Source organism: Vigna umbellata, chromosome 8, assembly GCF_029865625.1.
Source record: "Vigna umbellata cultivar VRB3 chromosome 8, Vumbellata_1.0, whole genome shotgun sequence".
Classification (NCBI taxonomy): domain Eukaryota; kingdom Viridiplantae; phylum Streptophyta; class Magnoliopsida; order Fabales; family Fabaceae; genus Vigna; species Vigna umbellata.
In genome coordinates, this window is record NC_142172.1 from 11813221 (window position 1) to 11828598 (window position 15378).

Below are 15378 nucleotides of genomic sequence, written 5' to 3' on the forward strand. Positions count from 1 at the left end.
AAAACAACAATACATGTGTCTTTTCACCTTGTCCACATTGCGAGAGAAATAGTCACCCATGCAACAAGTGTTATCTGAGGCCAAATATGAAATTCCACAAGTGTGGTCAAGTGGGAAATATGAAAAAGATATACAAGTCTCAACAATAACAAGAAGTTGTCAAGGTGAGAGGAACTGGGAATCTCACATCAAGTAGTATAATGTTTGGTTCTTCTCCCTTAATATTATCTTTTGAGGGTGGGTTCCCATGTACTTGGGTACTTATCAATTGGTATTATAGTAAGTTGTCAGTCTATGATCAGTGGAGGAAATGTGCGTTCGGGTAAGATGCTTTTGGGTGGGTCTAAGTGATATGTTGAAATTTAAGTTTGTGAACTAAGAAAGGATGCAAGCAATATTATTAGCTATTAATGAGGAGAAACAAACACTTAAATACTCCACCAATACTATTTGATGGGGGACTTGGGCATCCATAATACCAAAGTTCCTATAAAGCATTGGCCTTAAGAGCCAACGTCTTGACAACTTTCACACTATGACACTTTACTCGATAACACCTCACTCAAAACCCTCATGCATCAACACCCTCCACCAATCGTAGGAAGCTCTTTTCTAGACATTGATTACCAGCTCTAATACTAATTGATAAGTACCCAAGCACTTGAGGAACCCACCCTCAATAGCCAATATTAAGGAGGGAGAACTAAACACTTAAATACTCCACCAAGCATCCTATCACAAGGTTGCAAAGGATTAACTAGATTTGCAATATCATGCTTTACAACCAATAACTCCACAAAAAGGTTAACTTATAGGTAGTGGTTGTACAAACCGTGTGCTCATGATTAAGAGCTCTTCAAAGAGCTCAACACATATGTCATTTCGAAAGTAAGAATTGGAAATGGAGAACTTATTGCTATGAAAGTTATATGAACAGCTACAATTAACCGTCACCCAGGTTTGATTTTAATTTTTGATGTCCCATATGTTCATGAGATTATTCAAATTTTGTTGCTCAATTATTAGAGAAAGGTTATGTTAGATGGTAAGTTGTGTGTTTATGTTAATTGGGCTCAGCCCATTCTATATTTAGGGTTATAAATAAACTACCTTATGTGTATGCTAAACACATAGGGAGATTTCTCCTAATCTTCTCTACTATTTCATATGGTATCTAGAGCTTAGGTTTTGTTCCAGCCAGTTTCACAGTCTCCGGTACCAATCGTTGCCGCAATCGTCGCCGCCGCCGTCGGAGTTCCAGAATCGACCGACAACCATACCATTCGGATCTTCTCGGCCGGGCGACCACCGTGGTGCAAAGATCGCGGCGAACAGACCATCCACGCGCCTCCACGCGCCACCGCAACAGTCACCAGATCCGCCGCTTCCCGCAGCGCGTGCCGGCACGTCGCCGGCGAGATCCGCAGCCGACCAGGATCGTTGTGATTGCCTCCTCGTCCTCTTTCTGGATCTGTTGTCGTTGCGTCAATCGGAGCACTTTGGATTTTTATGGTTTCTTCCTCTCCATGGCTGCCCAACGTGATGATCGGAGTCGGTCTCGCCAGCCAGGTAAAGGACGTCCAAAATGTGACCACTGTGGCAAGCTAGGCCACAAAATTGATAGATGTTATGCGCTTCATGGACGTCCTCCTTGACCTATAGCAATGGCTAATTCTGATCCACCTCCCCGATCACCGTCTGCAGACTATCCTACTTCATCAAATACCATAAACAACCATGCACTCTTTCAAGAATTTCTCAGATGGTATGAGGACCGTCAGCACTCTAGTTCCACTACCCTATGTGTATGCTAAACACATAAGGGAGATTTCTCCTAATCTTCTCTACTATTTCATAGGTTATACCATTATTTGAACACAAACTTTGCATGGTTAAAGAAGTGAGCATATGTTAGGAAGTTAAAGGTATATGTAAGAAGAAATAAAAGAGGAGAGAATTAAATAGCAGGAAAAGTGGTTAGTTTGTTAGTGGAGAGAGAGAGTATAAATAAAGCTGAGTTGGCTGAGGAGGGGGATATGAGATATTACTTTTGGGTATAGACTGGATATTTGTCCAGTGGAGGAAGGGAGGCTTCCTTGGGGGTGCATACTTGTATTTTTCTATACTTTACAGGGTTAATAATACGTATACATATACATTCATTTCTGTTGATTGAGTGTTGAGGTAAGGAGAGTGTTATAGATCTGGTTTCTTGAATAAATAAACCTATCAGCATACCAGGACCTGGATCCTATGGAGGAAAAATTGCTTACGGTGGTGGTTTTGCAGTATAAAATGATAAAATATAGATGTGTTGAAAAAATGTGAGGATACAACAAACACCAATATCCCCCTTAATGAAGATTAAAGAAAAACCCTAAAAAAGAAGGTTCAAGACTATTAAAGAGGATATAGAGAAAATCAAGCTCCATATACCTAAAAATAAGGATCATGCACAATGGCAGACTAGAATCCCTAGAGTCAACACAATGAAATATACTTGGTACTTCATTAGAGAATAATGGTGGGGAGAAGTCACCAAATTACTGGACAGAAAACAGGGTTTAAGGATCTATGCTGCCCAAAGCCCAAAGGACCCAATTTCCCCCAAATCACAAGATCATTTTGTGTCACTAACGCTCTCTCAACCTACCTTCTTATTTCAAACTGTCTCACCACAAGAAGTACGGAACTATGCGCTTGATGCCCCCGTGGAAATTGGGTCCAAAAAAAGGGAGCAACGTAGTAAGTTCAGGCACCACATTCAAAAGCCCAAACCTGAACAAAGGCACGAGGACAACCATGAAGAAGAGCATGAGGAAAAACCATTCTTTCACTGGTGAAAAGAGAAGAGAGTGAGCATAACGTGGTGATTATTGAAGAGAATAATAATAATAATAAAATTAATAGTGAAGGTGTTGCGGAGCAAGAGATCAGTGGTATTGAAACAGTAAAGGTGGCGGATGTGGCCACCGAGAACCAAGGGGAGCAAAGGGGGCTTGCAGTTTGTGTTACACCTGCAGAGGGGAGAGAGCTGCTTGAAGCACTGAAAAATATTAAAGATCGCTTTCTTAGGGCCTACGATTTTGGAAAGGTGGTGACCAGAATGTTGGACATTAATAGAATCCAGGAAGAATGGAAGACATGGGAGGAGGATTTGCCACCACCCAAGCCTCCAAACCTGAAGTTGCAGGTAATAGCCAGCGGATTCCCTTCCTATGCTAAGACCATATCACAATGCCATGGGCTCAAGCTTCATTGTTCCAACCTTGAGGACAAGGTTGTTTTGGAGAGGGGTGTAATGATAGGATATAAGACAGGGGGACGTGGACCGAACGGTTAAGGGAATGGAGGGTGAAGGACCGAACAGTATGTTGGGTAGTTAGAAGGGGTTGCCTCTATAAGAAGGCCAAGGGGGTCTAGTAGAAAGTTAGTTAGTGATATTCTTTTGTATAAATAGGTCGTGGACCTTGTGAGGGGGATTAGGCCTCAGTTAGTGTTTTTTGTGTACATTGTTTTCGTATCAATACAGAAATCATTCTTTTTACGGTTGAGTTCTTGATTGTGTGTGTGTGAGAGATTGTCTGAGTTAGGTTCCATACCCAGAAACCTAACATTTTCCTACCATAGTTTCAACCTATTTTAAGAAACGATCTGCTTCTTGTACTTTTCTTCATCAGTTTCATGCTAAAAAGCTACAATATAAATGAATAAAAGTAATATGAGGGCTTGAACAAATTATGACAACAAAAGGGGGTGAAGTTCACTGAGTACAATGGTTAAGGGTGAAAATGAACTTACATGTAAGGCCCTGAAAAAGTGTAAAACAGTCAATCAAAATCAGTCAGGTTGTATAATAATGCCAGCTTTCGTTGCATAAAAAAAGCACAAAATAATATCCACCTGGAAGACCCTTCAAGGCATTGAAGCAGAGACAAGTGTCTTCAACTAACACAGGTCCATTCACCTAAGCATACACCGTAAAAAAAAAGTATAAAAACAATAAAAAGCAGAAAGACAACCTAAAATCACACAAGGCCAAGCATATTTGAGAAAAAATTATAACAAGGTACCTGAAGGGCAGCCATTCGAGCCTTCTCTTTAGAGATATCTTCAGGCTCTCCTTGCAACTCGGGCACTTGATATAAAAAGCATGGAAAAACAAACTCTAAGAAGAATTATCAGCAAGAAAGGCAACTGAACACAAAATAATTGTCCCTTTGATTCACTTCTCACGTATCAATTCTAAAAGTTGTTTTTCTAAAACAATTTCACACCACTGACCAATCAAATTCTTAGTAAAAAATGAATAATGTTTTGAAAATTGTTTTCAAAACAAGTGTTTCAAAACCAAAAAAGTAGAAGCAGTTAAAAGATGTTTTCTTTCTCATTTCTTTTTTTCTTCTCCCACTTGTATCTTGCTCTGTGTTTTCCGCACTCTGTTATACCCCTTGCTCCATCCAACACACTAGTGGTTCGAGAAACTTTCTTTAGTTGCATTTTTCAATCCTAAAAACAGCCTTTGAAATTAGAAATCAAAACACACCCTAAACGTCTCAACAAAATAGACAACATAGACAAGTAGAGGGAAAGAATAAACAACTCAAGATGAAAAAGTAATTTAAAAGGAAAAGGGGAAGAATGATTATTATTATTACAATCAATTTTGAACGACTGGAAAGGAATGGAATTCCCCAAGATGGCACGAACTTCTTCAAGCTTTTTGGCATTTCCAGTCACAAAAGTAACAGGACGTGACAGGACCAATCCTCTTGCAGCAGCCATTTCCCAAATCCCGTTTGATTTTTCTGGAATAAAATCACTAAACAGTGAGAAAATCAGAGAGACCCATTACAGAAAAAACATTTCTTTTCCAATTTTTCTAGATGGGCATGACAAAAGTGAAGTAGAACTCAAGCTTATCAATGGATACAAATGCAAAAACAATCACAAGAAAAGAAAAAAAAAACTTTTGGTAGCTTTTTGTTCTACTTTTGCAAAGCATATGGGTAATGAGTAGGCAAAGGAGGAAAAAAAAGGAGAAGTATAAGGTCAAAGAAATTGCATACTGTCGAGTCGACTTCCCACAACCGCGGCCGCACCGAAGACTGCTGCCTCAAGGCACAATTTATTTATATATATATATAAATCAAATTTATTCAATTGATTTAATTTCGTTTCTTTATTTTTTTTAGTTTTGTTGAAATAGCTTATAAATCTATGTAATCATTAAGTTTAAGTTTAAGCTAGGAAGTTGAGTACTAGATAACTTCTGATCCTACTTCTTTGTCAAAGTAGTTTAGGATAGAGCTCTTTACCTTTAGTCTTTTTATTGTATAAACATATGACACCCTCTTTAACGGTGTTATTATGAAACCAACTATAATGACTTAATTGTTTTAATTTTTAAAAAATAAAGACTCAATTGAGATAAAAAAAAAGTGGGAGACCTAATTGAGAAAAGTCACAAAAAATAAAAACTATCGGAATGATTTAACCTTTTTATTTTACTAACCCCAAGAACCTATGAGAAAATTGGGGACCTAAATTCTTACTCACTTGTTTTATGGGAACTATCAAAACCCAAAAAGTCTATATAACGGGTGACAAGATAAGGTTCATAAATTTTTAGAAAAAGAAGCAACTTATGGGGAAAACAACAAAAGAAAAATTATTGGGACTCAAGATATTAAAGGAGGAAACACTTTGACCATCATGAATGTTTTATATATAGAAAGGATTAGAGCACAACCTCTTAAGCATAAAGATTCATTTGAAATTGCATTAAAAGGAATTAAGCATAACAACATTTATTTGATTGACTTTGAGAGTGTATTTAGCCATAACATAACATGTTTAATCGCAAAGGATGAGAACCCTTGGTTATAGCAAAAAAGGGCTGCACACATTCATCATGGTTGGAGTACGTCGGATGATAATGGCAATGTTGATGTGAAAATAGTGTTGTGACTAGTATCGCGCAGCGGAAAGGGTTTATAAAGAGCATGTTACGGTAAAAAACCAAGAAGGGAGGGGTGAATTGGTTCTTTTAAAAATTGTGATTTTCTTTTAGAACTTTTATCAAACAGTTGATAAACTAAAAGTGTTCTATCACAAGAGATAGAGAAAATCACACAATGTATTTTATCCTGGTTCGAATCAAAAGATTTTACGTCCAATCGATAATCAATTATTTGCGCAAGCAACTCTTTTCTAAATTGGCTCGTGATAATCGATTATGATAATCGATTATCTGCCCAAAGATTCACTAAATACAATTAATCCTATACAATTGTTTCTACAAAATGCTTTTAATATAGATGCACCAAGAGTTTTCAATTCTTTAGCTTTTAACATCATCAAAACTTCATAGTAGCTTCAAGATAGATACCAATGCTCCTCATTGGTAACAATATCACTCTTTTTGATGATGATAAAAAATCTCTTATTTAAAAGCATTTCTAATTTCTTGCATGGATTCAGACTTACAAACACACAAACATGATAGTAATAACCGTACAAAAAGTTCAAAAATAAAGACTCCCCCTCAAATGGTTCTCCCTCTCAACAAAAGAATTGATTTAATTCAAAATAGAATAAAATTTGAAATTTCATAAAATGAAAGGCAAATACATCATGAAAGAAATAAATTCAACTCTAAACAAAGATTATAATAGAAAGGAGGGGTTGGACGATAACCAAGGGGTTGAAGGTTTAGACGATGTTGCCCAGCCTAGTGTCAAAATCCTCAAATCTCTCACATACATAGTCATGATGAGTTTAATGTTTGCCATGAGTTCATCAAACCTTGCTTGATGAGCTAAACGCATATCTTTCATTTGCTTTAAGAGGTTTGCAAAATACTCTTCCATGGAAAATGATGAAGACGAAAGAATAGTTGAGGGACCTGTTGCCAATGGAGCAGCTTCACATACAGGTTCTGCCATGTGAGGATCCATATCATCATCTTCATCTTCTTGATTTTTTTCGTCTTTATGAAGAAATACATTTCCACGTGCTACAAAGCTCATTTAGCGTAAAGTAGTTTCACCAATTTCTATATCGATAGACTGAATAGCTTGAGTATGCTCACATTCGACATTAACTCCTTTGAATTCAATGATGTGATAAATAAGGAGAGCATAAGGGAGATGATAGGCTGAAAATTTATGTGCCTTTAACATAATATCAGTGATGAAAGAAGGCCAATCAATGTGGATATGGTTCAAGAGACCATAGATGACCAGAAGATCTTGCTCAGAACATTGAGCATGATTGGTGGCACTAGAATCCAAACTATTAGGTAATGGATCATCCTTTCCTCTACTTTGAAACATTCCACCAATAGTTGTTGTCGGTTTGATTACTGTTGAGGATTTCTCAAAAAAGACTGGAAGGCAAGAAGACGATTGAACTCTGGAACTCCAAGATATACTTTCACTGCATCATCCTAGATGGTGAGCATAACTACATTGGTCCAAATGTCGTCATCAAGAATGATGACACGATATGCTCTAGTTTGTGGGTACTAGTAGTGTTTGTTAGAGCCAAACTCTTTTCCTTTTGGGGGAAGGCTGGAGGATGAGTGTTTTCAAGCAATGCGCACACACATATCTCAACAGAAATACTATCAGTTATTTAAAAAATTGACCAAAAATGTATGATAATAAATTACTCAAAATGTAATGATTTCCCTTTCTATGTTTTTTTTTGGTGAAATGAAAATGATAAAACTTTTTGAGAAATATTTTTTTTTATATTTTCCTCTTTTCGCATTAGTTTATTTTTTTTCCAAGAAATTGAATTTGAAGATGTTAGCAAAAATCAAAGATGAAGTTTTGATGATGAACAGATTTGCACAAGTCAAGATCTATAAAGACAAATTGAAGATCTTTGTATTTTATAAAGCTTTTATAATAATCAAAGTTGATGTAATAGTGCTCAAATATGTATTAGGGTTGATTCTTGTAATTTATATTTGATTTATTTAGTTAATCGATTATTCCTGAGAATAATCAATTAACACTAGCCGTTGGAGGTTTCAGATTTGAAAAACTAGCCGTTGGGGGTTTCAGATTTGAAAAACTAGCCGTTGTACTCATTATTAATCGATTAATATTTATGTTAATCGATTAAATGCGTTAGATGGCCCGTTTTCGAAGAATGGAAGGGTATTAGGCTGAGTCTATAAAATGGCTCACTCTTTATCTCAAAAATAACTCTTCCCTTGTGCTCTAGTACTCATAAATCATTGAGGCTTGTGTGCTCTTATTCGGCTTGTGAAACTCTTGTCTGTGGAGCTGGTGAAGTGCTGCTACGGTGACAAAGGAAATAGTCGGTTCATCCTTGGTGTGTCTAAGGAGGTGTTCGGAAGAGAATCATCCTTCGTGAAGTATTCGGAGGAGGTGTTCATCCTTTGTGAAGACTCAAAGGAGGTGTAGGTTCATCTCTTGTGGTATCAAGAGAGGTGGTTTCTAAACTTTTACAAATTGTGTTTCTTTGTGATTAAAATTTGTAATTGTTTTGTGTTAGTGAAAAAGGTTTATCTTGTTTGAGATAAGCGACTGGACGTAGGATTGGTAAGATCCGAACCAGGATAAAATCATCTGTGCAAATTTCTCTCAACCTTACTCTCTTTATTTGTCTTTATTATTTGCTTGGTAAGTTTAATTGAGTAGAAATTAAAAGGCACACGTTCGTATTAAAAACCCTCTTGGTTTGTTATTCCACGCTAACAATTCCGCTGCAGCGATTCTAACAGAAGACAACTATCAACTAGGTCCAATGGGCTTAAAAAAAGTTCTTGTTACAGTGAATGGAAATCTTCAAAAATTAAGTTTGTCATTTTCATTTTTCCTTGTGTTTGGAAATTTTGATTCTCTTTTTTTTTTTTCAAAAAACAATTCTTTCTTTTTCATACCCTAAAAAAATATAACATTATGTCAACCTGGCCTGTTCAAGGGAAATTGAAAGAATTTTTTTTTATTTTTTTAAGACTCAAAATAGGCTATAAAGAATGACAATTTTTTATGAAGAAACATGTCCACATATTAAATCACGATCGTTTTATTTTCGAAATTCTTAACTTACAAGAAAAACAAAGTTAAAATGCAATAAGTTGCCCTGGTTTTGTTTTGTTTTTTATTCATTTTCAAACTTTTTATTTTTGCTAAAAAGATTGTTTGCGATCACTCTAAAATAGTGCCCCTAGTAAATTGATTTTTTTTATGGATAAAATGGATGATGGAGAATGATGAAGAAGAAAACTATTTTCGCGATTTCATGTCATACATACTTAAAAAATGAAAGTTTAATTAATTCATTTGTTTATTTTGCCTTATTTATTTATTCATTAAAGCATGACATTTTTTTTCTTGTTTTTTTATTTAAATAAAAACATGACACATTTATTGTTATGTATAAAGAAAATGAAGGAAAAATGATAAAAATGTTGCTAATGCATAAGATGCATGAAATTGTCTATGCCAAATAATGATTAAAAGACAACATGTTTTATGTTTTTAAGGTAGGTCTAGTGTTTTAAGGTCTAAGCATTGTGTATGAATCTCACAAGAAAGGCTTCCTAAACCTAAAATCAAGGCCACCATAGCTATGGTCTTTTTCACAATATTTTCCACAACAGTTGAAATGCAACTAGGTGTGAAATTGCATGTGAAGAGAACAGACACTGGATGGGGTTCTCACGATAGTCAAACTAGAAATAGTTCAGACGTGACACCCCTACACAACCCCTCTAATTCTATATTACACTCAGACTCGGGTATAGGTCCCACTCATGATATGTACAATAATAATAATAATAAAAAATATAAATAAATTACCAAAATAAATAAAGACAAGCATATATAAATAAAGGGAAAATAAAATGAAATAAAATAAAATAAAGAAAAACCACATCAATTTTGCACATTTAATTAAGAAGGCCTGATTATCTAGCGTTACCGTCTATCGCAACCGAGATCGCGATGGGATGGCGAACCGTAAACAAACGGGTTTAAGAAAATATTTTGGGAGTCGCCACCATAATTTATTATAGAAAAACTATGGAAAACCATAAAATAAGACATGGTATACGAAAATTAGATTTTAGGTTCGGGAATCGGTTACGCGTAAGGAAGGTGTTAGCACCCTACCGCGCCTGCCCAAAGGCACCTTTAGTTAAATGTATAAAGTTGACGTGGTTTTCCCAAATATTTAATTTTCCCCAAAAATAAAAAAAATAAAGAAATTATTAAGAAAAAAAATATTTTTTGTTTTATGAACCCGACAAGGATTGACCTTGCTCCTACATATACCCATTTATAATGGACAATCAGGAATCAAATATTTCTTTATCTAGAAAAAGGTTTGTGAGTTTGTTTAACACTAATTAGGGATTGTTTGAGATTATTGAAAAGTGAACCCGACAAGGGTTGACCTTGCTCCTACGTATATCCATATATCATGGAGAATCAGGGATTACGTAGTTCTGGTAAAAAATGTTTGGTTTAACAAAAATTGACATTTTTTGGTTTTAAAGATTTCGTTTTTATTTATTTAGAGAATGGTGGGAAAAAGGAAAGAAATATGATTTAAAAAAACGTTATTTGTGTGTAGTAAAAAATAAAATCTTTAGAAGAAAAAAACCTTTCAAAGTACAATAAAAAGAGAAAAAGAAGGGTGCAGAGGTAACATACCTTCTAAGCTTTTAGTACTCTCCTAGTTCTTCTTTGGTAGTTTCTGATGGCAGAGTTCCTCTAGCGTGAAAACTTATTTTCCTCTATACTCTCTCTCAGTCTTTCTATTATTTCAGAGTATCTCTCTATTTTTCTTTTTTTTCCCTCCCTTTTTTCTATGACAGGGTGCATATTTATATACACATTGTAATATTATGGTAATCTTGCCTTAATTGACAATGAACAAAATAGGGAAAGAAAATGTCTTGGTTCCAAGAAAAAGAAATCAAATAATATTGAAGACATTGATTATAATTATTGTCAGAAAATTTGTACATTTTTAAAATCACTTTTTCCTCTTTAAAAGCAACTGACATAGCAAAATATACTATTTTAATTACTACTTATAATTATTGGCATAATGTCGATTCAAATTATTACCATATCAAACTAATATTTCAAAAATATTTTCCAGTGATGTGTCCTGCATTAAGGAAATTTATTTTATTATTTTCTTTTTTTCCTTTTTTTTTCTTACCTACCATTAATTATTATTCTTTTATTCTCTATTTTTATTTATTTACTTATCCGGCCGAAATTGGGTGTTGACAGTCATATTAATTAAATCCATATTTAGTATTTATTTATTTTGTATTGGACGTCGACTGCTTCCTTATTGACGTTATGTGATTACGACCATCACGTCCAACCTCAACTTGTTCGAAGTTCTATATTGTTTTAAACGTCGACCCCATAAAGTTTGGGACGTTATGTTTGGTTTATAAGAGAAAAAGAAATAAAGAATAAAAAAGGGATTTACACTTTGGCTTCATGGTGGCATATAAAACATCGAATAATTGACATGGTTGACGTTATGTGATTCTAAGGTCATTGTTTTACGTTGATGTTGGCCTTATTTGACGTTAATACATTTTAGATTACGTCGATATGTTTCTTGTTTGACGTTAATACATTTTAGACGACGCGCTATTTTAGTAACTGACGTGGAGTGAATCAATTTATTTACGAAAATGCCACCGATCATTTTTAACGTTGCATATTTAGGCTACGACATTGAACGCGTGACATTATACGTTGTTTTTGCACTAGTGGCCGCTACAGACTGTGTTACTTCCTTCTAGATCACAAACTGGACTCCTTAAGATCGTGATACATGTTAGTCATACTGAGATGTATGCTAAAACGACTCTTGTGTCCTTCTTCAAGGATTAGTCTCTTTATCTCTATATTGTCTGGTACACACACTCTACTTCTAAACCTTAATACACTATCAGATCCAAGCCTAAATTCTTTAGCCTATTCTCTTCCGATCATTTTTGTTATCTTTTTCATGCTAAGGTCCAACAACTGCTTCTCTTTAATTAAATTGAGAAAGTCATTAGATATAGTCAGACTACTACAGCTAATGAAATCTACATCATACTCCACCTGTAGTTGTAGATCTCTAAATTTCTCCACCAATTCTAATTCTTTGATCATCATGTGTGAAACATGTACTGTCTTCAAAGCATCAACTACCACATTTGCCTTCCTCGATGATACAGGAGTTCAAAGTCATAATCCTTCAAAAATTTCATCCACCGTCTTTGCCTTATATTCAACTCCTTTTGGTCAAATAAGTACTTCAAGCATTTGTGATCACTTAATACTTGAAATTGAGCATCATAAAGATAGTGCCGCCAAATTTCAAGGAAAACACCACCGCTGCCAGTTCCAGATCGTGAGTAGGATAGTTCTTCTCACGAACCTTTAGTTGTCTTGAAGCGTTTCCCACCGCCTTTCCTTCTTGCATATTCGGAGTATTAGTTGTTTGGGGAAGCAGTACACTGGTGGGATAACATGAAGCTAGTATTAAAGGAAAGTGGCGAGATTATTTCTTGGGAACTTTTTAAGAATAAATTTTACCTGACTACTTTTCGGCCAGCGTAAGACATGCAAAAGAAGTGGAGTTCTTGCAGCGGGTGCAAGGAAACAAGTCGATAGCTGAGTATGCAGACAAGTTGAAACATCAAAAAATAATCTAATGTTACGTGTACGGAGGACCTCATCTGAAGAATGTTTGTCCACAAGTTACTGTACGCAACAAATGTTTTCTTTGCGGAGCAGAAGAACATTTTGCTAGAGATTGTCCTTCTCTGTTGAGGCAGGTGTTGAGGTTGAGTTGTTTCTCTTCTACTAGAGGGACAATCTCTAGCAAAAAGTCCTTCTGCTCCATAAAGAAAACATTTATTGCATACAGTAACTTGTGGGCAAATGTTCTTCATATGCGGTCCTCCATAGACGTGACATTAGATTATTTTCTGATGGGGGCTGCTGCTGATGAGAATTCCTCTGAGGTTGCAGTCTTTCATAAGGCCGAATCCTTACATTTTGTCCAACTCGTGACCTAGATGGTCGTCCCACCCTTTGTAACTTCTCCTGAACTTCAATCTCACCTCTTAACCTTTCCACAACTTTGGAATGTTCCACTAAATCAGAAAACTCCTTAATAGATAAAGGATTCATAGCTGTCAACACCCAATTTCGTCCGGATGACTAAATAATATAGGTCTTTCTTTTTTTATTGCATCTTATTTTATTTTATGTTTTTTATGAATTTTATTATTTTATTTTGTTTTTTTATTTCATTTGATTTTTCATATAAGTATTTTAAAGAGAAAGCAAAAAGAAAAAAAAAGAAGAGAAAAGGAAAAAGCGGTTACTCCCTCACGCACACGGACACATGCACTGCCCTTTTGGCTCTCCACCACCCCTCTGCTCCACACACACCCGTAACCACCCCAACAACTTTTCCTTTTTCACTCCCAACTCCATTACCTCCAAGGGGGAGGCCATTCACTCCAGGGAGGGCTCTCCGCATCACACAACACTCAATCCTCCTCCATTCTCTGTCAATGATGGCAACTCATATACACCTATTACCATAGCCATAGGGACACCGGGGGATCAGAATCTACCATTTTTATCCATTTTCTCTTCATTTCCATCTAAAACACCATCTCCAACATCAATCCTGACTTCTAATACCAAAATCCCCCAAATACCTTTTTCCTGCAAAGAAAAGAGAATCAATCCAAGCATTCAGTCAATACACATAACAAATCCAGCCTCCCCACACTCATATGCGCACACCACGGGCTTACTGTTTCCCAGTAGACAAAATATCAAACGAAAAAAGATGATGAAGAGGGAAAGAGCTCCAGTGACGGCCGGTGATGGTCTTGACGGTGGGCAGCTGGGCTAGTGATGGTCTCGGCGGTGGACGGCTGCGCTCGCAACACCTTGGGCTACAACTTGCAGTGTTTGATTTCAGTGGAAGGGAAGAAGATAATCATCTCCTCGCGCGTAAAGGGGAGAAGCAGGGAGGAAGACCCAATACGGCGGCTAGCAATCCCTCCGGAAGGGAGCATCGGCGCTGACAATGGTGGCATCCTAGTTTGTTTAGTGGTGGAGCTGAGGCGGTTGCCGGTGTGGGTCGCGTGCACCGGTAGCGAATCTGGGCCGTGCGAGAATAAGACTGGTGGAAGGTGGTGGCGTGGGGGCCGGTTTGGCGGCACGCAGGGAAGACGCCCCTTCATCGGATTTCTGGGCCGGGAGAGGAGTCAAGAGGTGGCGCGGTGGCTGGTTCGGAGAAGCTTGGCGCGACAACCAGTGGGTCTGTGGCGGCGATCAGCGCACAGGTGGCGCCCCGGTTTGCGGCTGGCGACGGCCGGTCTGGTGGAGGCCGCAGTGTGCTTGCGGAGGTGACGCCCGTGAGCCTCTTTGGTCCTATGCGGAAGAGGAAAGCCCTAAGTGTGCAAGGTCTCTGAATGAAAAATGAGATGAAGTTGGGGAACCCCTAATGGGTTTCTGATTGGGGTCAAGAGGCCTTGGGCCTGGTGTGGTTTGCTTCCCTTTTCCTCCTACCACATGCACAATTCTATTCACACCCCCTTCCATTTGTGCTGAAACCCATTCTGTTTCTGCAAACAAAAATAAAAGAAGAATTGGGCCTGTGCACACTATTTCGGGATGCACCACCATTTTCATCTTTACACCTTGGCAGATTCAAAGTTGGAGAAAAAGAACTTTGACCCAAACCAAAAGAGCCTCAATTTCACTCCACACCTCTGGTTTTTATTTCTGTACCCCTATTCATGTTGGGCTTTTCTCTTGCTTTATTTTTATGCTTTTGTTTTCTTTTTATTAGTTAGTTTTTTATTGCATGTAACCCCTTTATGATAGTCCACGCGCTTTTGTTTTTATTTATATCGGTTAGACTTGTTTGTTTTATTCTCCATAAAAATTACAAAAAATATTTTGAAAAGGTTTAAGCACACGTGCGACCGCTCGCGTAGGCCTTGTGCTGAAAATCTTTTCCCTTTCTTTTACAAAAGTTAAAAATCAAATAAAAATATTTTGAAAAGGTTTAAGCACACGTGCGACCGCTCGCGTAGGCCTTGTGCTGAAAATCTTTTTCCTTTCTTTTACAAAAGTTAAAAATCAAATAAAAATATTTTGAAAACGGTTTTAAGCACACGTGCGACCGCTCGCGTAGGCCTTGTGCTAAAAACCTCTTCTTCTTCCTTAAATAAATTTACAAAAATATGTTTTAAAGGTTTAAGCACACGTGTGACCGCTCGCGTCGTCCTTGTGCTAAAAACCTTTTCTTCTTTTCTTAAATAAAATTTCAAAAATACAT

The 15378-nt window shown here is 36.9% G+C and overlaps 1 protein-coding gene across 2 annotated transcripts in view; it reads right to left on the bottom strand.

Moving 5' to 3' along the window:
• The window catches only part of LOC124838735 (Inosine triphosphate pyrophosphatase family protein), a 46930-nt gene that overhangs the window by 3151 nt on the left and 28401 nt on the right, over positions 1 to 15378 (bottom strand). Inside the window, exons 1-5 of one of the 2 annotated variants that reach the window (XM_047314416.2) lie at positions 5070 to 5200; positions 4659 to 4808; positions 4074 to 4138; positions 3904 to 3967; positions 3802 to 3811 (exon numbers count right to left, since the gene is read on the bottom strand). In XM_047314416.2, coding sequence (XP_047170372.1) covers positions 3802 to 3811; positions 3904 to 3967; positions 4074 to 4138; positions 4659 to 4785 — 266 coding nt within the window. In that variant the 5' untranslated portion in view covers positions 4786 to 4808; positions 5070 to 5200. Of the gene's footprint in view, positions 1 to 3801; positions 3812 to 3903; positions 3968 to 4073; positions 4139 to 4658; positions 4809 to 5069; positions 5201 to 15378 lie in introns of those variants that run through there. The other variant, XM_088096673.1, reaches the window with a different exon arrangement.